The sequence below is a fragment of the Sminthopsis crassicaudata genome, chromosome 6, assembly GCF_048593235.1.
Source record: "Sminthopsis crassicaudata isolate SCR6 chromosome 6, ASM4859323v1, whole genome shotgun sequence".
Classification (NCBI taxonomy): Eukaryota; Metazoa; Chordata; class Mammalia; order Dasyuromorphia; family Dasyuridae; genus Sminthopsis; species Sminthopsis crassicaudata.
Genome location: NC_133622.1, coordinates 211069524 through 211096295, shown reverse-complemented (window position 1 = coordinate 211096295; position 26772 = coordinate 211069524). Strand labels below are relative to the sequence as shown.

The 26772-nt window shown below is 37.6% G+C and overlaps 1 protein-coding gene across 4 annotated transcripts; it reads right to left on the bottom strand.

Moving 5' to 3' along the window:
• Nucleotides 1-3512: 3512 nt before the first annotated feature.
• Nucleotides 3513-20955, bottom strand: HTATIP2 (HIV-1 Tat interactive protein 2). 4 transcript variants are annotated; one of them, XM_074275597.1, is made up of 6 exons: nt 20851-20955; nt 19435-19630; nt 17935-18042; nt 7756-7893; nt 5810-5871; nt 3513-4908 (listed from the first exon to the last, which is right to left on the bottom strand). In XM_074275597.1, exons 2-6 carry the CDS (start codon nt 19627-19629, stop codon nt 4683-4685), a joined length of 729 nt encoding a protein of 242 aa, XP_074131698.1. In that variant the 5' UTR covers nt 19630; nt 20851-20955; the 3' UTR covers nt 3513-4682. The 4 variants fall into 4 exon arrangements, with proteins under 4 accessions (XP_074131698.1, XP_074131699.1, XP_074131697.1 ...); XM_074275598.1 differs by having other exon boundaries at nt 20858-20924; XM_074275596.1 differs by lacking the exon at nt 20851-20955 and adding an exon at nt 20687-20802.
• Nucleotides 20956-26772: the final 5817 nt, after the last annotated feature.

Below are 26772 nucleotides of genomic sequence, written 5' to 3'. Positions count from 1 at the left end.
TCAGGGAACTAAATGAAGAGATTGGGCTCCCCTAAACCCCCTTAGGGATTCCGTGCATGGGTAGGGAGTTTTGGGAACACCCCCTTTTGGCGGTGCAGAGATCCTTCATAAAGGAGTTGACCAACCTGAAAACCTACATTGATAAAAAAGGTTTATTATAGGCATTGGCAAGTCAGCCTTTATTATGCATGAATAGAAAGCCTGAGTTCCTTAGTGGCAAAGTCTGGACAGAGACATATAAAGTAAGGTCCCTACAAGGAGAATAAAGTAATAGAGGGGTTCTGGCAGAGAAGTAATGTTTCTAGTAGAGAAATCCCAACAAAGAGGCATAAAGTCTTTCTAGGGAAATAGGTGAGGGAGATAAAGAGAGGGGAAGGTTGGGACAGCTAGGGGGCGCAGTGGATAGAGCACCAGCCCGGAAATTCAGCCAGAGTCAGGATCACTAAACATCTTTATTCTTGATCTTTTACAGTCAAGGTCAATTCAAATTTGGTCTCATTTGTCCCACCAATCAAGTCAGCACAGAACAGCTGGGGAGGGTCAACCTTCAAACAAGTTATAGGGAACTGTCCAATTGGCAATTAGTCTCACGTGCTTCATTATCCAAGTGCATTGCTCAGTTCTAGCCCTGTACAAATAGGAAGCTTAATCAGTAGTGAGTGTTATCAATAGGGGTAGTGCCTGTCTCTCAGGATCTTTTACAGAGGCCAGGATTCAAGGAGAATCAGTCCCTCAAGGAGTTTCAGGGCTTCCCTCATCATTATCACCCCCAAGCCCCAATTCAATTAGATTGCTTGTTAAACTCTTAGAAAGCAGGAATACTTTACATTTCCATGCTTCCCATGCACTACCTGGCACATAGTTACTTAAATACTAGTTGAATTCATTCAATCAACCAATATTTATTATAGTATACAAAACAATGAACTATGCAATGGAAATTAATACCAAATTTAGATACTGAAATGGAAGCTCAGTATCAGTGGAAAATGGGCTGCTCCAAAAGTCAATGTAATTTTAAGCTGTACAAACAATAGTTATATAAAGTTCCTACCTCTAACTTACTGGCTGCATGATCCTGGCCTCTTTTATCTCTCAGTGCCCCCAACGTCTGTACGTTGAAAAATGGTTACTGCAACTGGTAGGAGGATTTACCCAGAATTAAATAAGCCAACCAAATCACAGGGTTTCTTTGTATAGTTGTTTCTCTTTGTGAAGCTATTTGGGGCTATCCTGGCAGGGATAGTGGAGCTGTTTGCCATTTCCTTCTCCAGCTCATTTTTCAGACGAGGAAACTGAGGGAAACACAGTTAAATGTCACACAGCTAGGAAGTATCTGAGGTCACATTTGAACTTGTCTTCCTGTCTCCGTGCCTTAAATCTAACCGATTATGCCATCTAGTTGTCCTGAAATCCTAGATACAGACAAAATAAAAATCTATTTGCACTGTTACTTAGGATCTCTTTTATAATAGGCACCACATTTTAGGAAGCATACTAATAAACTAGAATATATATATATATATATACGTATATATATATATATATACACATATATATGTATATATATACACACACATATATGTATATATACATATATATGTATGTATGTATGTATATATGTATATATATATAAAAAATCAAGATTGTGTAAGGGCTTGAAATGATATTATAGGTGAATTAAGAGACTGGAGATGGTTAGCCTGGAATAGAAAACCAGTTGGGGATAGAAGAGAAGGAAAATGATAGCTCACTTCAGGTGTTTGAAAAGTTTTTTTGTCTCATGGAGATTGAACATTCAGGTCCTGGAATGGTTGGGTAAATTACGGTCTATGAATGTTATGGAATTTTATTGCTCTGTAAGAAATGACTAGCAGGATGAATACAGAGAGGCTTGGAGAGACTTACATCAACTGATGCTGAGTGAAATGAGCAGAACCAGAAGATCACTGTACACTTCAACAACAATACTGTATGAGGATGTATTCTGATGGAAGTGGAAATCTTCTACATAAAGAAGATCCAACTCACTTCCAGTTGATCAATGATGGACAGAAACAGCCACACCCTGAGAAGGAACACTGGGAATTGAATATAAACTGTTGGCACTACTGTGTTTCTACCCAGGTTGCTTGTACCTTTGGAATCCAATTCTTACCATGCAACAAGAAAATTGGATTTACACATGTATATTGTATCTAGGTTGTACTGTAACACATTTAATATGTATGGGATTGACTGTCATCTAGGAGAGGGAGTAGAGGGAGGGAGGGAAAATTTGGAAAAATGAATACAAGGGATAATGTTGTAAAAACAAAAATACTCATGCATATGTACTGTCAAAAAATTTATAATTCTAAAATTAATAAAAAAAAATTCAGGTCCTGGAGGGGAGAACTGAAAGAGATAACAATTAGAGCATCTTGACCCCTCTCCCAGCTCCACTTCCAATTTTCTCCACCCTGTTCTAGCTCCCTTCTCATTCTGGATGATCCTTCTGCCCCTATAAACCTCCTCTCCCACAGGTAAGTTCCTCCTGGAACCTCCATTTTCAGGTAATGGTCCAAGCAGCAATTCATCATTCTTCTCCTACCTCTGCTTCATCACTATGTGGTGAGGAGTACCTTCTTCTTTGCCCATTTCTGCTTCCTTTTATGTTATTTTCTTTCAATGAAAGACCATAAGACTAACTTCTTTGCAAAGCTTTGTCTCATTTAAATCCAATTCATTGGAAAGTCAAGACATCACCCTCATGATGCCCTTGGTCAAAGAAGGAAAAACAGTAATAGAATTGTCTTTTATTAGAATGTTAATTACCTGAAGATTCTTATTCCAATTTGCAATGCTTAGCATCCTGCCTGATATGTATTAAGTCAATGCTTGTTGATAGTTTGGAATAGACTGCCACTAATAGTATTCGAACAGAAGCTGGATGTTAGAGAAGAGAATCATAGTTGGTCAAAGGCTTAATCATGATCTTTTAAGGCTTATTCTCTTCTAAATTCCGAAAATTGCAGACTCCCTAAATATCTCCAAGTTCAATTCGTAAATGATCTAAGCCCAACCATGTGAAGTATAAAAGACCAACTTCACTTGTCAATAACTTATCAATAACTAGGCACTTAACGGGATTGTGTGTATAAATTCCAGTGGACAGTTAGCAAGCATTTATTAATCACCTACAATGTTTCAGGTACTGTGCAGAACCTTCTTGAGAGCAGGAAGCTCTCAGGTAGTAACTTTTGGGTATTTTTCTAGCACTGGTTCCTAGAGCCAAAGAACTGCCTAGTTCAGGGGTGCTTAACATGGAATGCATGAACTTGTTTTGTAGCCATTTTGATTATTACATTCCAACCTAATTGATTTCCTTTGTATTTCTCTGTCTTTTATTTAATGAATATTATTAAAATGTTGTTCTGAGAAATGATACATACCCATTCTTCCAATGCGGGCCAGGATACACAAAAGTTAACAAGAATTATGAGCTACTTAATTCAAGAACCACAATATTATTAGAGAAATTCCCTTTTTATTATACATTATAAAGCATTAGTAAAGGCACAGGACACATTTAAACCACCATGTACATACAATATGGAAGAATCTATATAATATGTACTATAACATGCTTCTGTTCTTTGAGAAAAAAGCCCAAAAACTTCTTTTTTCTTTTCTTTTTTTTTTTTAAACAATGTTTTAAGTACTTTGCATAGGATGAGTAGGACCTATAGCATATTAGGAAAATGGACCAGAACTCACAAGTAATAGAACTATTTGGGATTCTAATAGATTGAGGAGAAAACCACAAAACTTTAACTAGATCACTGATTCTCAACCTCAGGCTTCCAAATGACCCCAGAGTCATCGAATAGGGTAAGTGAATTAATATGCAAAGCTACACCTTTCATAGATCAAATATTTCACATACATATAAATTGCTATTTTAAAAGAAAACTATATAAATATAAAATCATTTAGAAGTATCACTGAATTCATAGCAGTTTTTTAATTAGATATTTTCTCAATAGCAGATGCCACAAATAATATATGGGTGGTTACATCCATGAAATATGACATTTAAAAAAGTTGGGTAACTGATTGCTTCCAAAAAATGTTGAGGGGCAACTAAGTGATACAATTAGACACAGCACCAGCCCTGGAGTCAGGTGGACCTTAGTCAGATACTTGGCAGCTACTCTGATCAAGTCACTTATGCCTGATTGCCTTAAAAAAGAAAGTTGGAAACTATTGAAATAAAGTAATTTTTTTCAGGCAAATAATACAGCTAATAAGTAACTAGTGTTTTCAGATTTGCAAAGAACTTCATACATAAATATTTTTCTCATATATATTATCTCATTTGATTTTTATATCAATCTTATTAGTTTTTATAATAAAAATTTATAATAATCATTACAGATGAAGAATCCAGGCCTGAGAGGTATTTAAGTGATTTTCCCCAGAATAACCTAGCTGGTTTCTATTGAACTCATGTTTTCTGGCCTCCAAATCCAGTATTCTATCAACTATTCCACCAAGAGCCTTCAATTATTATGTTTTTATATATCATGTTACATATGTAAACCATAAAGTTTTATATTTGTAATGACAATGTCAATCTGGTTATTACATGAGAATCAAAGGCATTTAAGAAGAAAAGGCAAAAGTTTTCCCCACTGTGGTCATGGCTTGTCAACGTCTTCAGCTTTCCCAAGGTTATGAATAGTCTGGTTGTCCAGCAACTCCATCTTCTTGTCACTTGGCATTACTAGGTTATTAAGCATTGCTCTGACAACAGTTGTAATAGGTACGGAATGATCTTTGGACCAAGAGGTTGGTAGTGAGCTCAAGAATTTTCTGGCCAACCACTCAGTTGGGCGGGACTCTTTTCTGTTACATAATAGAACTCTAAAATATACAAGAAAAACAATGACTTTATGATAAAATATAAAATGAGACAGAATTTGGATACAAGATTTCATCTCATGCTTAAGGGGGGGAAAAATTAAGGAGATAGTTAATAATGCCCAACAAATATTTCCTATCTACCTTAAAAGAACTTTACTCCTATTTCTCATGAGAGCAAAGGGTGGGACTCCAGCAAGACAAACTAATACTATCATGCACAGAGATAGAAAGAAAGGAAGGAGTAGTTCTCCTTAACTTTGTTCTCTTTAAATCATGGTCTTTAACCTGAGGAGTGTGAACCTTTTTTTTTTTTTTAACATCATGATAACTGTATAAATTGAATTCATTTCCCTTAAAATAATCCCATGTATTTTATTTTATGCATTTTAAAATATTATTTAAAGGAATCCATAGATTTTAGCAGACTACCAAAAGGACCACACACAGACACATATGCATGCACGCATGTACACACAATCCCTGCTGTAAAGGGTTAAAGGAATAGACTGTCTTAGCCATCTGGGGTCATAGTCTGTTTTCTATTTCTTGACCAGACAGTTGAGAATAAAAACCAGGGGAATGCCTGGACGAACAAGCATTGAAAAACACAATCTTTTAAGTGAGATAAAACATCCAATCCCAGATTTCTGACACCATCAAAATGACCCTTTTCTCCCCTTGGCTTTATCCATGACTTGAAGACATTCTTTAGCTCCCCATTACTCAGTATAAGAAAATAGTCAATGTAAATTTGCTATTTTACTAAATTTACTAAATTTTACTAAAATGTAAAATTAGTTGCTGTTTTTGACTTAAAATTAAAATATCCAAGGTAATATCAATTTTTTTCAGAGCCTAATTTAATTCTGAAGACAAGTATATAGAGCACTGTAAAACTTACGCAGGCCTAAAAATTGTGTACCGATCAAAGTTGAATTCTTCAACTTTGGCTTCTACTTCACCCTAAAAAAAATAAATCATCAATATTTAATCAAAACCAACTCAGATTTCCCTGCTCTTCTCTGACAAGCTCAAGATAGAATGACTTCACTCTCTGCAGAGTACCCAGTCCCCCAAAGTCTGAATTATCACCTATGATTCATTTCCTTCCATATTTCAAGGATTCATGATTACAGCAGTGTGGGCACATCATCCACCAACACAGATTACAACCTCTCCGTGCCTTAGTAAATGACTTGAGAAATTCATGACCTGCTGCTGCTGAGTCTCTCCTCACTTAATCAAGTTCTTGGATGAGAAGAACAGTCTACAGCGAGTATGACTCAAAATCAGTAGTTTAGACTCAAAACAAAGTCAACCTGGTAAATCACAGAGAGAGGTCCTACCAGAACTTTGGCCCCACTGATATCAGGTACATAAACCTTTCTCTATGTCATGGAGGAACACTGGTATAAATTAGATTTTGATGAGATTCATAAATATATAAAAGAGAATTTTAAATCTGGAAAAGACCATGCCATCCAAATCTCTAATGACAAAATGGAAGCTCATCTTAAATTGAGTCTATTTTCTATATTTATTTTGTTTTCACTTAATGGTATTTTTTTTTTCAATTATATGTAAAGATAGTTTTCAACAGTCATTTTTTATAAGATTTTGAGTTCCAAAATTTTCTTTCTCCTTCCTCCTTTCCTTCTCCTTTCCCCAAGACAGCAAGCAATATGACATAGGTTATATATGTACAATCGTTAAAATGGAAGGTCAAAGAGATTAATTGACCTATTAAAAGTTCAATTCTAGAGAGTTAGACAAGATTTCCTTTGAGGGCTCCTTCCAATTCTGAGATTCTCTTATAAACTTTTGATCTATCAAGAAACATTTCTTAATATGCCTATTATGTGCCAGGCATTATGCTAAGCACTGCAGATATAGGAAGAGGCAAAAAACAGGCTCCCTGCCCTCAAGGAGCTTATAATACAATGTGGGTAGACAACATATAAACAAATATACACCACACACATAAAAACATATGTGTGTTTGTATGTGTGTCCAGGATATATAGGAAATAATTAACTAAGAGAAAGCACTGGAATTAAGAGGAATTGGGAAAGACTTCATGTAAAAGGTAGCAGGGAGGTGAGTAGTTATAGGTTAATGTCACATTGAGGCAGTGTGATGTAGTAGATAGAGAGTTGAGTTCAAAATCAGGAAGCTCTATGTGCAAGTTCTGCCCCTTATAATCTCTGGGCCATGTATGATGCTAGATAAGTGTGCCATTAGGCCAGGCGTAAGACTATAATTTACAAAGAAAGTTCTGATCCGCATTAGAAGGAAAAGTTCTTGGAGAGGAGCTCCCTGCCATCAGGAAATCACTGAGGAAGTTAAAAAAAACAATAAGATTGCACAATAATACAATTAAATATGTCTCTCTAGTTTCAAACTAATATTCCAGATCAGTGGCTCTCAAAGGGCCCATTTCAACAGGTCAGTTCTTCCATTCGCACACCCACTGTACCATTCCTCAGTATAGTATGGGGAAGACAGGAGCAGTTTATTTGAAAATGAGAGATCTTATTTGATCACAAGTTTACCATTTGTTAATGGTGTGATGAAATTACTAGAAAAGTTAATGCAATCTTAAGAATAGACAAGAATTCTCAATGATTAATCAAAATAAACACTAGAGGTCAGTATGGAGAGACATTTTCTAATGTAAGGTAACCCTGAAATTATTTTCAAAGCTAAAAGCACCTTTTTCCCATAGTAAAATGCTTTTCATAAGTATAAAAATTCAAGGTCATCATAATTCACGTTAACTAGATGAACTCATCAATCATCATTTAGAACAGCCAGATCTCTTAACTGTTTATATTGAAGTCTACAAACCTTAACTTGTAAATACAAAAAGCTGCTTGATTTATCAGCTCCTTTAGATGAAAGTAAGTTGAAATGTTTGCAACCTCCAGCTTTTGCCAGCTCTGCAGACTTTAACACATAATCCCGGTCAACACGAACAAATCCATCCTGAGGAAGGAATAAAAGATGTGAGGATGATTTCCAAGTGGCTGTGAGCTAGGATCGTGTCCCTTGGTTCATCTTAAAGATTAGTCTTTGTTTCTGGCTTGCACCCAAGCTATGTCCAAAGGCAGTGCTGAAATTCAAAGGAAGAAAGGATCCAAGAACAGACAGCAAGACAGAGAGCCAACTTGAGTAGAAAGGAGAAAAAAGAACAGCTGCAAGGGAAAAACCAAAGAAAAATGATACACAAAAACCCAAGAGGCCTAGGAAAAGTAACTAAAGCTTAGGAAACTTTCCACATCTTCAGTTTTTATCATTTTTTTTCTACCACCTACATCTATGTTGTATTTTGTTAATCTCTCTCAGTTCATGCTGTGTGTTAATGGTAAATTCTTTATAGTCTTCTTACAATTTATATTCCTTTTCCCAGACAGTGGTCCAAGGACATGATCCGTTTTTTTTTTTTTTCCCTGTTCTCCACAAATAGCATCCATCACCTGAAGCAATATTAAATGGTGGTCATCCCTGTCTGAAATTCTCTTTTTACTCTCTCTGCTCCTTCCTTCAGCTCTCTATATGATCCCCTTCCTAGTCCTCAATGTCATTGGCTTCCCTTGGAAATCATCTCTACTTTACCTTGAATATATCTTATTTGTACACGGCTACATGTAATTTTTTTTTTTAAGACTTTAAAACTCCACCTAGTTTGTGTGTGTGTGTATGTGTATGAACTTTTCTTTGTATCTCTAGTGCTTAGAACAGTGCCTGACACATAGCAGTACTTAATAAATTTGGCTGATTTGATGGACCAAAACTATATACTCTAACAATCTCACTGTGCGCTACAGAGACCACATACAGAATACTTTCGATTATAAGCACCAGATTCTAAAGAACATTAACAAAAAGAGCTTGCCCAGGGACAGGAAACTAGAATGAGAATTTTACAAACCACAACATATGGGAAGCAATTAAAAGAAATATAACCCAGATAGAAGATTCAGCTATCTGGAAGCCTCTGATGTGACCCAGGGCAAAGTAACCAGAATGGTATGGTCTTGATACATATTGAAGACCACCATTGTAACAACCTTCAGAAAAAAAAAATCTGAAGTAGACTGAGACAGCTGACTAGCTAAACTCAAATGGGGAATGAAGATCAAAGAATCAAAGATTCAAGGCAGAAGGAATCTTGGGATTACTTCATCAAAGCCTTCAAGTCTCAAGTGGCAATAAATAAAATCTCACCAACCAATGTAATATAACTTCATTACCAGGGTCCCAACCAAAAGACAATTAAAAAAAATTAGGCAGAAAAGTAACTGGATGGCCCTTGGTTCTTTATAATGAGTGTTATCACAAAAGCCTGGTATCCTATAAATAAGAGACAGCCAAAATTAAAGCACAAATGTCAATTTTCATGTACCCTCTTAAGTTATTCAAACTCAGGTATTACAATGATTTGGAATCATTCAGTGGGGAGATATCAATTTTATTTTTTTTTAATGATGAACAAGTTACTAATACATTATTTGAAATTCAACCTTTTTGCTTTAAAGCAGATAAAACTTTTAACCAAAAATTAAGTTTAAGTGTTCATGCCCTTTATAATGGCAGGCCTGTCATTCAAACCTCAGGCTTTCCCATTTACTGCCTATGAAATGAAAGATCATTTACACAACCTGATTCTCCTTTTCCTCTTCTGTAAAGTAAATGAGTTGGATTAGATTAATTCAATAACAAACATTTACTCAATGCTTATTATAGACCTGTTCCATAGCAGGAGGTAACAGGAAGGCTCAATAGGTTTTCCTACCTATTAAGTCCATTCTCTGACATATATTGACTACAAGACTCTGGGCAAATGACTTAACCACTTGCTGACTGAGGCAACTCTCTAAATTGCAAAGAAGGTACTGACTTGTCTTGGAAGAAAGAATTTTCTGATCTGAGAGTTCCTTACATTAGCAGTTTTCAAAACTCTTTGTTCTCAGGACCACGTTATACTTTTGAAAATCACTGAAGACCTGAAAAAAACTTTTTTATATTGATGATACCTATTTATACTTATTATATTACAAATGAAAATGAATACATTTAAACATATTACTTTGTGTACAATAATAAACTCATTATACAGTAACATAACTTGCATGGTGAAAAGTAATTATATTTTTAAAAAATTAGATAAAAGTAGCATTATTTTACAGATTTCTGCATATTTTTAAAGTGTCTAACTTAATAGAAGGTGGCTGGACTCTCATGTAATCTGCATTCAATCTGTAGTGATGTGCTATTTTGGTTGAAGTATATGAAGAAAACTCAGCTTCATACGAATACATTATTAGAAAAGGGAAGGGAAAAGTTTTGGCAAATAACATCTTGTATTATATTATGATATAAAATAATTTTGAGCTTGTGGATCCCCTAAAAAGATCTTAGGAAACCTTATAGGTCAGTGGATCACACTTTTGAAAATCATTGCCTTATACCAATGAAATCATAAATCTAGTCCAAAAATTGAACTGTTTGGGGCACTAGGGACAAGGACAAAGCATGATACAAGTAACCTCTACAATCCTTTTTAGCTTCTTCAGATATTAATATCTTTAGATATTATAATTTAGTTGTAAAGACATAACTTAAATTATATATTTTTATAATTATATCATTATAAATAGAGATACAAATATATAAATATCTTTAGATATTATAATTTAATTCAGGGCTTCTGAAACTTAAAACTCATGACCCCTTTTCAGCCAAGAAATTTTTACATGGCCCTGGATATATAGGTATACAAATCAAACTGATAATAAATCATAACTTCACGATCCCATCACAAACCACAGTTTAAGAAGCTGGGATCCAGCTCAATCTTCTAAATTTGCAGAGAAGGAAACTGAGTCCCAGATTTAGGGATAGAACTTACCTAAGATAACAGAACTTCCCCCAAAATATAAACTAGTCAGTGAAAGCCAGGACTGGTAGGACTCAGTTCAATCCATGTGTACTTTCTATTTATAGTAGATCCTTTGCTATTTGTACATTCTTAAACACTCCCTAGCCTACCTTTGACAGGCACAAATTCATTTTGGAAATCAGTGTTGCACAAACCTGCCTGAGCTGCCAGGCAGCTCATATCAATCAAGAAAGCAACTAACTTCCTAGGCAGGGACCTAAGTTATAAGTTCAGGTGATTGAAAGGATTTCTTCAATTTAAAAGTTTTTCCCATTGGTTTTTTGCTTGGTAAAACAAAGATTCATTTTGCGTCTGCTTTTCTTCTTTACCCATTCTCCCTCCCAGTAGCAGAATTCTGATTTTCAGAAGCAGACATTTTATATACCAAAGTGCCAAAGTTGGTGGGTGAAATATTAATTCCTACTTTTTTTTTTTTTTTTTTTAAGGGGCACTATTTGGAAGGATTATTGTCGGTGTCTGTGGTAAGACTCCCTGTCTTTTATCCACTTCTCAAAAAGAGAAGGGCTCAGCCAATCAAAAGCCCCTAAACCGACGCTGTCTCTGTTAATCCAAGGCCAGTAAAGGGACACTTTGATTAAACGGGGACCCTAATTTATTTAGCTTTAGTTCTGGATCAGCCTCTTGTTAATAGAGTGCTGTCGTCTCCGATTGTTGGAGGAAAATTAAAGTGACATAAATACCATGGGACTCTTTCAATCTGGTTAGTCTGCTACCTCACATCAATGCTACCCCAGCCATCAGACGCTGGCGTCCTTCCTTTCACTGGTCTCTCTAACAACTGACAACCGTTCCTAGGAGGACGAGCACCCACGCTGCCACTGGAGCCCCACACTTAACCCATCATCCCCACTCAATGGGGCCTGTTTGACAAGGTGCCCATACCTTTCTCCATTGCTGGTCCCAGAGACAAAGCTAAATATTGTTTTATTAGCAATCAATGGCCTGATAATCCACAACAATTCTACAAATCCACTGAGCTCCCAAGCAGATTAGAAACATGGCTGGGTTTTCCCCCCCATGCCCACTCAATTTTTGAATTTCATCTCCCTCACTCTGATGCATGGCCTTTTAGCTGGAGAACAAATCTCAGAGCCAAATCTGGCTAGAGTTCTTTAATGTGGCCAGCTCCCAAAGACTTAGAACTCACACTTAAATGTGAGGCCAGAGACGCCTCACAGGTGCCTTTGTGTGCAAGCTTCAGCCAAACTCCCACAACCCTTTGGAAGGGCAAAGATTCTATTTGTTCAAAGAAAGGGAACTCACTTGAAAGGGCCTTACTAAAAACATCTACCCCCTTCCCACACATGCAAAAGCCACAAGCCCTCAATGCTCCAAGATGCTTCTGTAAAAAAATTAAGGACTCCAATTCCTTTTTTGTTTGTTTTAAATAAAGAACACAAACTATTCAATTTGGGAAAGAGCAGTTTCTAGGCTGTAATAAGTGAAGCAAGGACACATTTAGCAAAGGATTAACGTAACCCAAAATCCAGCCACAATTGCTCTTTCCTTCTTTGCATGAAAACCCACTTAAAAGAAAAATCCTAATAAAGGCACTCTTTCTATGGCACCATTTGGATTTTAGAGTTGGAAGGCATGCCAGTGATCATATAATGTGACTCCCTTCTCTTGAGGTCACACACAAGACAAACAGAAGAGCCAATATCCAAATCTATATCTGACTCTTTAATGGAGGGTTTGTATTCCACATTACCTTCCTCAACAATTTTTTGTTGTTGTTGTTCAGTCATTTCAGTCATGTCTGACTCTTCATTGGCTTCATTTGAGGGTTTCTTGGCAAAAATATCAGAGTGATTTGACCCTTCCTTCTCTAGCTCATTTTACACATTAAGAAACTGAGGCAGACAAGGTCATGTGACTTGTGCATATAGCTTGGCAGTGTTGGAAACATAGTAAATTAACTAGTAAACTAGTAAATTTACTACTAATTTGGTTAGTACACATTGATACTAGTGAGATTAGGTTTAAACTCAAGAAGATGAAATTTCCTGACTCTAGGCACTCTATTCACCCGTACCACCTAGCTGCCACAATTTTTCTCCTTCATCTGTAAAGAGAGTTTTTTGAAAGCATCATTTCCATCAATAGAAAAGAAGGAAGGAAACAATCATTTATTAAGTGTTTACTTTGTTCTAGCCAGGCACTGTGATAAACTCTACTGGTTCCCTAGAATTTTATTTCACCAACCTTCCCAGTTCAACACAATTTTATTAACCACCTACTGTATATAAAGTTTCTATACAACTAAAAATGCCAAGAATATAAAGACACAAAAAAGATGGCACTGCCCTAACTCATTTAGTGTGCCACTGAAACTGACATTCTATTTAATCCTGGTACAATTTATACATTAAAGTAATTTAAAAATAATGACAGGGGAAGAAATTGCTAGCATCTAGAAAGTTCAGGAAAGATTTCACAGAAGAAATGTCACCTGAGTAGAACCTTTAAGGAAACTAGGATTCTTGAAGGTGGAATTGAGAAGAGAGTTTGTGCAAAGAAACAATAATCAGCCAATCAACTTGCATCTAGTAAATGCCTATTATGTGCAAGGCACAATCTAATGGAAATTAACATAAAGTATAAAAGAGATACAATGTGACCCTTACCTCTTTTCTATGGTTAAGTACAAACTCTTCTGTTCAGGATTTAATGCTCATCTGAATCCAGTTCTAACCTACTTTGCCAGTCTTATGATATATTACTACCCTTCACATAATTGTTCAGTCTAGTCGAATTGGCCTGTTTGCAGTTCCTCCCACGTAGCTGTTCCTCTGCCATCTCTGCATCTTTACATAAGCTGTCTACCATATCTAGAAGAAACTCCCTCCTTACCTCTAAGTTTCAAAATCCCAGTTTTTTCTAAAACTGTACAAATGCCCACTGAAGAAAAAATAGAAGTTGGTTGTAAGCCCTACAAAGACAAGTGTCTTGCCTCATCTAAATACTGCATATTCCCCTAAACACAGCAAATACTTAATATTTATTGAATTAAAAATGAATATTAATATTCCATATTTAGTATTAATACTAAAAATCTTTCATCAACAGTACTTTCGGGTTAAAAAGCATGACACATTCTTTCATATACATATGGAAGGGTCATTTCAGACCCTCTTCTTCAAACTCCTCATTTGACACATAACACCCCCAGAAAATCAAAGCAACTTTTCAAAGTCACAATGATAATCACATCAACTTCAAGTGGTGAGAGGAAGGAATTATTTCCATTTTACAGATCAAGAAACAGATAGTGTAATAAGTAAGGATTTTGATCAAGGTCATATTACTAGTTACTTGCAAAGTTAAGCTGCAAATCTAAATCAAAACCCAAACCATTTTTTTCTAAACAGCAGAACGAATGTGACTCTAGGACAGCAAGGAAGGTCTGGAGTACCATCTCATTTACTAGCTCTGTGATCCTGAGCAAGTCATTTTACCGTTTGCCTCAGTTCCCTTAACCGTAAAATGAACTGTAGTAGGAAACAGCAAACCACTCCACTATCTTGCCAAGAAAACCCCAAATGGTATCATGAAGAATCAGACATGACTAAAAAACGAATGAACAAAATGTGATTTTCTCTTACTTATACTTACTAAAATTTTCTCCTTTCCATGTCATGTTTTTTGAAGTAGAACAGCCAGAACAAATAATGTCTGGATGAGCAAAAGCAAATCTCATTTCATTATATAAAAGACAGAAACAACAACAAAATAAACCATGCTATGAGATTAAGAGAAAAAAAAAAATCTTTCCCCCACTGATGAACCATATACTTCTACAAAATCTGAATACAGCAAAGTCTACTGGACAATGCTTTAGAGTTATCGGTAGCAAGATTTGTTTTCTCATGGCTTTAGGCTTAAAATTAGTCTTAGATTTAGTGAACCACCACCAAAATCAGCTTGGTCCCATTGAAACAGTGGAAAATTCCATGTAAAAATAGAAAACTTAGATGAATGAATGAATGAACCAATCAATCAATCAAATATTTCCTTCAAGGACATGCTATTCCTTACAGTTAAGAGCTTGAAGGACAAAAACATTTTCTTGATCATTGCCTGCTCTACTCATCCTCAGGGTCATGAGGGACATGAGAATCTATTTATTTGGGCCAGAGAAGTTATGAGACTGGCCCAGCATCACACAGGCAGTAATGGAAATAGATTCATATTCTCTACTGCCCTTCTTTCCAAGACAGAGTCTAAAAATCTAATGTACCAAATGATGTCTACTTTGAAAAGTGGAAAATATTTAACAGCATCTGAGCCATAATAGACAATTACCTGGGATCACCCATGACAGGTAAGGAAAACTTTGGGAGTATATTCTACATGGGTCTCCTTTGTCTATATTTGACAATAAGCCTTAAGGAAAGGGATTACATTTTTCTTACTCATTACACATTCTCTGCAAAGAAATTTTGTCAAAGGAATAAACAATACTTCAGATAAAAATTGGAGCTAGAAAATTAACTCTAGCAGATGAGACAGAGACCCCAAGGTAAAGTTCTCCTATAGCATACTAAATGATCTTCTCGTGTCAATAAACAAACAAGTCTCTCACTGCAGCTACTATATGAGAGTATCTTTCTGAACAAAAGCTGAGTTAAGATATTAGTAATGAGAAGATGGAAAACTGGAAATCATGCTAAACAACTCTGAGTCACCATCTGAGGCTGAATCATTAATGAAGGTTCAATTATCACTAGGGGCTAAGTCGTGTCTAGATGTTCTGCTGCTTTATTGCTGATGTGTAAACGGGAGGGAGGAAAGAGATAAAGAGAGGGGAAAGAAAGGAAAGGGAATAACAGAGAGAGGGAAAGGAGTAAGAAAGAACACACTTCTAAATCAAATTTTCTGAGGGAAGGAGGCAGATATAGAATTAAATGACAAAAACAATGGCCAGTTCCAATTAATCAGACCTAATGGCATATAATCGTAAGGAGAAAATATCACTGTCATCTGAGGGTCATGAGCTGTTGGCTCTTTAAGAACCTTATAAGGAACATGGTGGCAAGGTCCCCTCAGCATGCCAAAGGACTGTGGCAAAGTCTCCCTATCAACTTGACAGAGGACTGTGGCAAGGTTTTCCCATCAGTATATAATTTGACCATTGAGCTCATGTGGCTTTTAGAACCTGTGATTGGCCAATTCACCTTATTCATATCCCCATTATTCTCTCACTCAGCTTTGTGCCCCTCTATATCCATCTATTGGGTATATTGCCAAATCTATTGCCAAAGTCCTGTCATTTCTCCATCATTCCTATATATCCCTTTCTCTCCACTCACATACCTGCTAACCTAGAAAAAGTGCTGATCACTTCATTCTTGGACTACAGCAATAGCCTACTGGCAAGTCTTGCCCCATGCCAGTCCATTTTATACTCAGTTGCTAGCGTAATCTTCCTAACGTATACATCTGACCCCGTCATTCACCTACTCAATAGACTCCAGTGGCTCCCTACAAACTACAGCTCTGATCCCCTTCATATTATATTTCCTTAGAAAACTACACATTAACAGGATTTGTGTTGTATTGTATTTTTATTTATTTTGTCAAACATTTTCCAATTATATTTTAATTAAGTTCAGCCTAGACTCAGAATTTTGTTTGTGGCCTAAAAGATAAAAGTTTTAACACCTCTGACTTACACGATCAAATCTAAAATCTCTTCTCTTTCTTTTAAAGGCCTTTGTCACCTGGTCCCTTCCTACCTTTCCAGTCATATGACCCTTTCCAAATCTACAAACTAGCAACATTGGCCTTTCTTGCTGCTCTCATATGTGATAATTTGTTTCCCAACTCCATTTCTTTTCACTGATTCCTCCCACACCTGGAATGTGTTCCCTCACTATATCTACCTCTTGGTCTTCCAGATTTTCTTGAAGACCCAGCTCTCCTCTCACCTTCTGATAGAGGCTTTCCCATGTCCCACACAACTAGTGCCCTCCCTCTGAGCTTACCTAAAATTTCCTTTGTATAAATCTTTGCATATATATATTTGTATTTGTACCATATATTTGCATATACTAGTTTGCATGTTTGCTTCTTCCTTTTAATGTGAACCTCTTGAGAGACCATATTTTTATCTTTCTTTGTAACCCCAGAACTTAGTACAATATCCCATAGATGGTAAGGGATTAATTAAGTGTTCCTTTCCTGAATAACTAAATTTCCCAATATCTAATATGGGGCTGCAGATGGTGGGTTTTCCCATTCTCTCTGGCAGCTCCTTCTGTTATAGTTGCAAGCAGAAGTTTCAGTGCCAGGCCAAAGACAGAATGCCATTTTTATGGCTGTCCCCAGGTAACCCTGTGTCTTCAAGGTTCTGACTTCAGCACAATTTATAAATAGGAGAATCATGGAAATACCTAGCACTTTCTTAAACACTTTTCTAAGTCTGGTACTCAGTTATTACAACAAATATAGTGAAATATTATTTCATCATGTGTAATAACATAAAGAATTCAGAAAAATAGGAGACTTGTATAAATAGATAAACATGGAAAGTAGAATGTATAATGAGACAATGTTCAAGAAAACAACCCTAAAATGCTGCCAAACTCAAGTTAATTGAAATTACTAGTGAAAGGGGAGAAACAATATTCCTATTCTTAAATGACAAGTTGGGAGGTGATGGGTGTCAAATAATGCATATATTATGACATAGTTATATTGTCAATCAGTTTTTGTTCAGCTTCCTATCTGATATGAATGAATTAATGAAGAGGAGGGAGAAAGGAAAGAAAGGAAGGAGAAAGGGAGTGAAGAAAGAAAGAAGGAGAAAGAAATGTTATAAATTAGATGGGAAAAAACAAGGATAATTGAAATACTCAGAATTTTCCAGAGTTTTTACTCCATAAAATGGAGTAGCATATCACCTTGAGTGATGATTCTCTCTTGGGAGAGCATATAAAATCTTTCTCATTGTGGCCAATAATACCTGAGTAGGTGGAATGAAAGATGAAAGGATGAGAAGAAAAGAGATCATGGAGATTTTACTTTAACATGAAGGTCAAGAAGGTTATTTCCTTTCTTACCGCACCAGCTTTACTTCTGGTAGTTCCCAGGCAACAAAATCCAACATCATGGCCTTGGAAAGCGGAGGAATATTCATCAAGCTTTTCAAAATCCACCACTTCTTGATGCTAAATAATAAGCACACAAATAAGAATTACTATATAGTATTAAAAAAAAAAACCTTAAAGAATGAAACATAAAACACTATAAGAGTCAATCAAGCATTTACATTTACAAACTCATCTTCACCTATACCTAAAGGATTTTCTTTCTGCAGAGCCGAAAGCTAAATTTTCACATACACAAAAAAGTATAAAATTATTTATCAATTAACATTAGTACCTAATTAAAATTTCTATGCCACTCTCCAATGATTTTTGTATTAAGTCACAGAAGGGCTGCTGATCTGGTAGAGACAGCTCCCTATAATAATGAAAAGGGAAATGTTTCATTTAGCCAGTTATCATTCTCTATCCCAGAGCTTAGCTCAGTGGTTAGCATGCAAAGGTGCTTAATAAATGCTTGCTGACTTGAACCTATTCTCTCCAATTAGATAGGTGAAATAATAATTCCATAGCTAATGTACATCACCACATCAACGTCTGGGGACACAGACTAGAAGTCAAGAGGTTGTTGTCAGAGAAAATGGGATTTACACACATATATTGTATCTAGGTTATACTGTAACACATGTAAAATGTATGGGATTGCCTATCATCAAGGGGAGGGAGTAGAGGGAGGGAGGAGATAATTTGGAAAAATGAATACAAGGGATAATGTTTAAAAAAAATTACTCATGCATATATACTGTCAAAAAATTATAAATAAATAAAATTAAAAAAAAAAAAAGAGGTTGTTGTCAGAATAGCATCCAACAAATAATCTCAAATGGACAAGACAATCAACCCACAAAGGTGTCTCTATATTTGCCTCTCTCCCAAGCTCCTTGAGGGCAGGAACTAGTTTTGAACCTCTAGTCTTGCACAAGTCTCACACATAATAGGGATTTAATAAATGCTTGCTTTTGATCAATTTGAATCCCCAAGGTCTAACTAACCTCTCTAAGCTTTTCCAACCATTTTAACATACATGTCTAGCATCTGATCCTCCTAACAATCCTGTAAGTTTATGGGGAAAATTAGATTGCCCCCATTTTAGAAGTAAACCCAGACACAAAAAGGATGAGTACTTTACTGAGGTTCCTTTCATAAGCAATGCTTCTATCAATTACTAGGCCCAGACCTGTTTGACTCCTCTGTTCAATCCCCTAAATCTTGTGTTTATGGTGCTTTACACATGATGAATACAGAGACACACACACACACATACACCCATGGCTTGCCCAATCAAGTGATTTGCATAAAGAAGGCCTAGCTGAAAAAGAAATACCCGTAAAGGCCAATCTTTGCCAAAGAAACCCAATGGCTTTAGTTTTAAAATACATTAATTGGGAAAAGTTTCTGTAGGGTTATTTCTAAGCGTTGTGCAATTGTGCTAACCCATAACACTCTATATATTACCACATGTTTATAAGCTTCCTCTTCAAACTCTATTTTCCTGCGCCCAATGAGGGTGACCTTAGAAAACAGGTTCTCTTTCAGAATTTCTCGAAGGAGCACTTGGCCAGTTTCTCCTGAGGCCCCCAGAATGAACACAGATTTATTCTGCATCCTGAAGTCTTCCCTCAGCTGTGACAAGGTTCCCGTGTCTGCCATGCTGTGTGCAGGAGAAATATCAAACGTTAAAAGCTTGTTTGGTTTTTCAGAGAATGGGTCAGATCACTAACCTAAGGCTAAGAAATGGGAAAAAGCAAAGGCTTTGGATCAGGAGCTGGAGGACCCAGGTTAAAATCTGAGCTCTACCCACTAACCAATTACCTGAATGACACTGGGCAAGTCCCATAGGCTGCTCTGCTTTGGTTACTTCATCTGCAAGATGATGCAACTGGCCTAGACTTTCTAGTAACCCTAAATGCTGTGGTCCTGGGAGAGCGGAACACAAAGCAGGGCCTTGAACGTAGGTCTCCCGACTAGAAATCTTTTATGGCTGGCGAAAGGCCACATCTTATTTGCAAACCCGATCTGTTATCGTTGTTAATAACCCCTTGTTTGTGGGTTCCCTCAGCAAAGATACTTTAGTGTTTTGTCAGTTTCCTTCTCCACTTCATTTTCCAGAAGAGCAAACTGAAGTAAACAGGGTTAAGTGATTTGCTAATAAGTGTCTGAGGCTACATTTGAACTCAGGTCCTCCTGACTCCAGATCCAGCCACCGCTTCACCACTTGGCTGTGGTGACCTCATTCTGGACCCTGAGTTTTACTCAGACTCCTTTTTTGTTAGGGTGGGAGGGAGCGGTTTACAGGGCTGTAAGGACTGGAGCTGGGGGAAAAAAGGGCGGAGAAGCTGATGACTCAGGTAGATTTCCAAACTCACCTGAGCCCCAGGGAAGGGGCCTACTGAGGGCAGCTTCCCTCGGAATACTTAATCTCCCAAAATACAAACCACTTCTAATCTAGATTAAGGGAACCTGAACGTCTCACCTCAATGGGACCCTAGGCCAGAGCCTGGGGAGGAGCAGAGCCCAGTCTCAATAAATACTAAGAACAAAGAGCGGGAGGAGAGGGCGGGGCTGCGGGGCTCCTAGGCTCCCTAAGGGCTGGCGTGCCCACCGCAGCAGGGAAAGGCTCCCACGCCCTCAGCTGGGGAGGGGAGGCACGCTGCGGCGCGTGGGGGCGACGTGAGGGGCCTGCTCACTGACTGGGCAGGGGCAGTACCTGGAGCCGGGAGGCCCCTCCTCCGGACCTTCCAGGTGCAGGTGAGGCAGGAGCAGCGCAACTGACAGCAGCAGCAGCACGGCCGCGCCCGCCCCCAGCCCCGAGCCCTGCCACATCCCCCTCCCCGCCGCCCAGGCTCGCCCGCCCCCCGCCTGCCTCCCAACCTGATACCCCGGCTCCGCAGGCCTCCGAATCTTCCGGCTGGATGACTCAGGTCACCGCCTCCCCGGGACTGCGTCACGGGGGGCGGGGCTCTGCCGCATCCGGAGCAGGGATGCTCCCCTGGCAGTGACGCGCCGCGTCAGTTACAGTGCGGGCAGAGTGAGCGTGCAGGTCCGGGGCAGGTAGCTGGGCACACAAATACACACACACACACACACACACACACACACACACACACACACACACACACACACACACGCACGCACACTCTCTCTCCCCCCAGGTCTCTACAAACACAGAGGCGCACACACCCGATCAGTAAGAATTAAAAAAGCCTTACTTGCTATGATGTCTCAAGACTAACATAATGGGAGGAAATAAACACATTATATTAAACAGTATGTAACCGAGTGCTAAATGCTGTGGGAAAACGGTAAATGTAGGAGTTCTAATAAAAGTAACATATTCAGGTTATACTATTAGCTACAAATAGGGACCTGATTGATTGTTTTGGTTGTTGTCTACACTTAAGAAAGTGAAGGAGAAAATAAGGCGGATTAAGCTTTTTTTTCCTGAGGCTGGGGTTAAGTGACTTGCCCAGGGTCACACAGCTAGAAAGTGTTAAGTGTCTGAGATCAAATTTGAACTCTGGTCCTCCAGAACTCAGGGCTGGTGCTCTATGCACTGCGCCACCTAGCTGCCCCAGGGTTAAACTTATTCCTACTTTTCTTTTTTTTTAAGAGCTGGTTGTTAAATATTTTATCAGCATACTCTTGCTGACTAAAACAATGCTTCCAAGAAAAGCATTACTGAAGAGATGAGATGTTGAACTGGGCTAAGAGGAAGGGCTGAGGTATCCCAAGAATAGAGAGAAGGGCTTTGCATGACCTCAAGGTTGATTCCTTTTCTGCAGAATAGGAAAAATTTACCTCATGTTGTTATTGTTTAGTCATTTCAGTTGTGTCTGACTTTTTATGACCCTATTTATAGATGAGGAAATAGAGGCCAATAGCAAGACACTTGTCTGAGACCAGATTTGAGCACAGGAAGATGAATCTTCCTTTTCTAAATCCAACTGCCCTTCATAGGGTTGTTGAAACAATCACACAACTGCAAACCTTATAGCATTCTCTATACATTAGCTGTTATTATTTTCATTATCTTTAATTGTTGGGAAACTTTTCTTTACATAAAGTAAAATGATCTTGTCATTTCTGTTCATTAGCTATAAGGTTTTGTTTTTTTTTTTTCTTGAGACCAAGCAATGGATGACATCCATAACAACCAGGATGAAGGTAGGACTTTCCTAGTGCCTATTCCTGCCTAGTGAACAGGACTGGCTAATCCCATAGTTAAATGTCACCGAGACACTTTCCTTACACATTTTTGCTCTCTTTGGTATTCTTCCTCAGTGCTTATATACATTTACTTTTAAAATTTGAGTTCATTAGAAAAGTTCCTAATGAAGCCATACAGCCTCTTCAGATGTCTTCCTCTTAGCTATCATTTACAGTTGTTTAATTTTGCTTTTATTTTAGATGATAGATTTCTAATCCTTTTATGTGTATTACAGACTTTAATGGTAGTCTAAAGGGGTAGTCTATGAACCCTATCTCAAAAAATATTAGTGAAGAAATTAATTACTCAGGTTTGCAGAGGAAACCAATTATAACTGAAATAGAGTAATCAAATATTTTTTAAAAAAACAACTTCATGAAGCTAAGGTTAGGAAATCCCAATTTATGGGACAGCTAGATGGCGCAGTGAGTACCAGCCCTGAACTCAGAAGGACCTGAGTTCAAATGTGACTCAGACACTTAATACTTCCTAGCTGAGTGACCTTGGGCAAGTCACTTAATCCCAATTACCTCAGCAAAAACAAATAAACAAACAAACAAAAAAGCCTTCCAACTTAGAAGGATATTATGATCTATTTATTGTGTACTTCTTATAACCTAGTCTGATTTTCCTCTTGTGTAACTCCTACTTATGGGCTTCCATAAATAACCTAAAAACTAAGGGCTTCTCAGGACCTTCTGTTCCTTTTTCATATCACATCATCAATAAAGATATGAAAGTTATGGTACAAGGCTGAGGCTTGTTTTGTATTTTTGTTTCATGCGTTGCCATAGATACTGACTTTATCACCAAGTAGCTAATGGTGATGAAGCCTTTCCATCATGGAAGAAGCTGCCAGAATTTATACTCTGTTATTAAAGTCTTTGGGAAACTATCATTAATCCAATTAATTTTATTTGTAAGGATCTCCTATGTCTTGGCAGCCATGTTCCCTTATGTAATCTCTCACTCTATAAAATTATACCTGCTACTCCCTTTATCCTTATTTAGCATTTTTCTTTTCTATTCTGCCCTTTCCAGGTTGGTTTACTTAATCTTGCAAAATTTATTCAACAAAAACTAGAATAATTTATATTATGTCATCCATCCATTCCTTCAGCAGAGAAATAATATATACCAGCATTTGTCTAATGCCCAGTGTTAGAGCATAGACAACTACAAAGATGAATAAGACACGGCCCTTTGCGCTTGTTCAATAAGAAACCAACAGTTCATTACTTTGTATAAAACAAGGGATAAAATCTAATAGGCAGATATTAACAAGAAAGTTTAAAAAATTGTTTTTTATACTGTATACATGAAATTAATCAACCAGCAAATATTTATCTACAATTACTATTATCTTTCCAGCAATGTGCTAGGCTTCGAAGGGAATATAAAAGAAATATAATTAATGGTCCCAGTCTGTAAAGAATACTAATCTTTAGGCCTCAAGACTTGGCTTATGATATTTTCTGTTTATCCTCCCAAATTTGGCTTGTGATATTTTCCCAACTTTCCCTGTTGTGAATGTTGTTTGGTCTCTTGCTTGGTTTATTTACTTTTAGGCAGATAGCCAGGGGACAGTGTGTTTACTTGGAAAAGTACTTTTCCAAAGGCCTTTGTGATTGCTTAAGTCCAGTAGGCAGATAGCCAGGGGACAGTTTGCCTTCTTCTACCCCTAGGTCTAGTCATGATGATGTGGTCTTCTCATTTGTGTGTCACAGGTTTTTCAGAGGAAACCATTTATACTGAAATAGAGTTATCAGAATGTTTTAAGGGAAGGAACCATGAAGAAATTGAAATCAACTTGAATATGAAACAATTCTATTTTTGACTCAGCCTGTCTCTCTCCTCTCTCGCTCTCCTCTCTCTCACTCTCTTTCTCTCTCTTCTCTCTCTCTCTTTCTCTTCTTCTTCTCTCTCTCTCTTCTCTCTCATTCTATCTCTCTCTGTTTCTCTCTTCTCTACTCTCTCTCTCTCTCTCTCTCTCTCTCTCTCTCTCTTCTCTCTCTCTCTCTCTGTTCTCTCTTGTCTCTCTCTCTGTTTCTCTCTCTCTCTCTCTCTCCTTTCTCTCTCTCTTCTCTTCTCTCTGTCTCTCTCTCTTCTCTCTCTCCTCTCCTCTTCTCTCTCTCTCTCTCCTCATCTCTCTCTCTCTCTCTCTCTCTTCTCTCTCTCTTCTTCTCTCTCTCTCTCTCTCTTCCTCTTCTCTCTCTCTCTGATTTCTCTCTCTTCTCTTCTCTCTCTCTTCTCTGTTTCTCTCTCTCCTCTCTCTCCTCTCTCCTTTCTTCTCTCTCTTCTCTCTCTTCTGTTCTCTCTTCTCTCTCTCTCTCTTCTCTCTCTCTCTCTGTTCTCTCTCTCCTCTCTCTCTCTCCTTTTCTCTCACCTTCTCTCTCTCTGTTCTCTCTCTCTTCTCTCTCTCTCCTTCTCTCTCTCCTCTCTCTCTCTCATCTCTCTCTTCTCTCTCTCCTCTCTCTCCCTCTTTTCCTCTCTCTTCTATCGTCTCTCCCTCTCTTCTCTCTTCTCTCTCTCTCTCTCTCTCTCTCTCTCTCTCTCTCGTCTCTCTCTCTCTCTTCTCTCTCTCAGCACTCTCTCTCTCTCTCATCTCTCTCCTCTCTCTCTCCCCTTCCTCTTCCTTCTCCTCCTCTGCTTTTCCTTCCTTCTCCCTCCCTCCCTCTCCTTCCCTCCTTTTCCCTCCCTCTTTCTCCTCCTCCCTCCATTCCCCCTCCCCTCCTCTTTCATTGTTTTTAGAAAGCTACAGAGGAAACATCCTATGCAAAAATCACAGGCACCTTTGCATTTTTCACTCCACAAAAATGTGTGAATTCTTCATTCTCTTGCAGCAATGAAGCAGCAGAGGGCGCTCGAGCAGGGGAAATTTTCTTTAATTTTGAGCACAGATGATGGTACTTATTTTACTTATCTGGGAAATATGATACTTCAGTATATTTTATTTTTCTCTTTTTGAATTAAAGCTCTTTATTTATAAATATATATGCCTGGGTAACTTTTCAACACTGAACTCTTGCAAACAATTTTGTATATCAAATTTCCTCTCCTTGCCCCGACTCCTCTAGGCAGGTAATCCAGTACATGTTAAATTATGTTAACATTTAGTTATATTTTACTGTTTTTAGAAGCATAAATCATAGGACCTCAGAGCTTGAAGATATCCCAATCCAATCTACACCTGAAGTATAAACCCCTGTATAACATCCCAAATAAGTCTCTATTTGAACATCTCCAACAACATGGAACTCACCACCTGATAGGACAGAACATTTTACTTTTTGACTACTTTATCAATAAAAAATTAATTCCTTTTAGTGATTTAAAAACTGCCTCTAACTTCTACCCATGGATCCCTATTCTGCCCTCTGGGTTCAATCAAAAGAAGATTTCCATCCTTCAAATATTTGAAGGCAAATATGTCTCCTTTAAATCCCTTTTGTCAAGTGAAATTCACCCAGTTCGGCTAGTAATTGGGAGCAGGAGGATCATGGGAATTGGATTTGGGGTATCCCTTCCTAGGCCAAGAGGCCAATCCTCATTGGGGCATTAGGTTTGTGTAGATTAGTGGTATCAAATTCAAATAGAATTTGATCCCTTCCTAATTTTAATTGTTTAAAAACACTTTTCAATTATATTTTAATTTGGTTCCGAGCTCACTCCAGAGTGAAACATGCAAGTTTGAAACCTCTGACTGGGACTGACATAAGTAAGAATTCTGGTGTGGAGCTCAGCAAAAGATCGAGAGGCAAGATACAAAAAGCATCTATAAGCTGAATGTCTAATTCAACCCATCTCCCTAAATCTTGTTCCTTTATGAGGAGTGCATGTGTTAGCATAATTATGGGGCCAGATTGAAGCAGTCACACAGACTAAAACTAAGTCTTTCCCAAACTGTAACACTCAGAATTGAATACAATATTCCAAATTTTCAGATTTCTGACCACAGCAAAGTACCATGGGAATAACATCTTTACAATTCTGCTCATGATATGCTTATGAAAATGAATTACAACTACATTAACTTTGCTCATATTAAGCTTGCAGTCCACTAAGAATTCCCATCTCTTTATTCCCCATCCCTTAGATGTTGGATTTCAAAGGAACCTCAGAAATTATTGAGTTCAACTCATACCTTTGGAAGAATTTTTTTTAAAACATCCTTATCCATTGAACTTGACAACTCAACAACAATTTTAAAAAAGCAGAAAAAAAAACTTGCTATGTAATGTGATGGATTGATGGAGGCAAGAAGACCACTTAGGAGATTTTGAGTGAAACATATGTAAAGTGTGGAATTCTACTCCTCCCCTACCCCTTAATTAGCAATATGTTCTATGTCATGAGACTTTTATCAGGGGGAAAAGGTCCTTTGATTAGATTATAGAATTTAAATTTTAAAAAAGATCATCTAAACACTGAAGTGTGAGTTTCTTTTCAGAGGAGAAAAAACTACACTGAGGAACTTTAATTAGCAGAAGTTCAGTAACCCCAGTCCATGGTAGCCCCAAGATGGAAGATTTCAGTTATGGAGTTGAGGGTTCCTAGTTGAGCTATTCTTCTAAAGAGTTGTGCTC

Coding starts and splice junctions, on each gene's coding strand:
- HTATIP2 (XM_074275596.1), bottom strand. CDS start 20,802: ATGTGGCAGGGCTCGGGGCTGGGGGCGGGCGCGGCCGTGCTGCTGCTG. Junction 19,631..20,686: donor GAGGGGCCTCCCGGCTCCAG/GTACTGCCCCTG, acceptor TCCTGCACACAG/CATGGCAGACACGGGAACCT. Junction 7,894..17,934: donor CCAGAAGTAAAGCTGGTGCG/GTAAGAAAGGAA, acceptor TTCCTTCCTCAG/GATGGATTTGTTCGTGTTGA.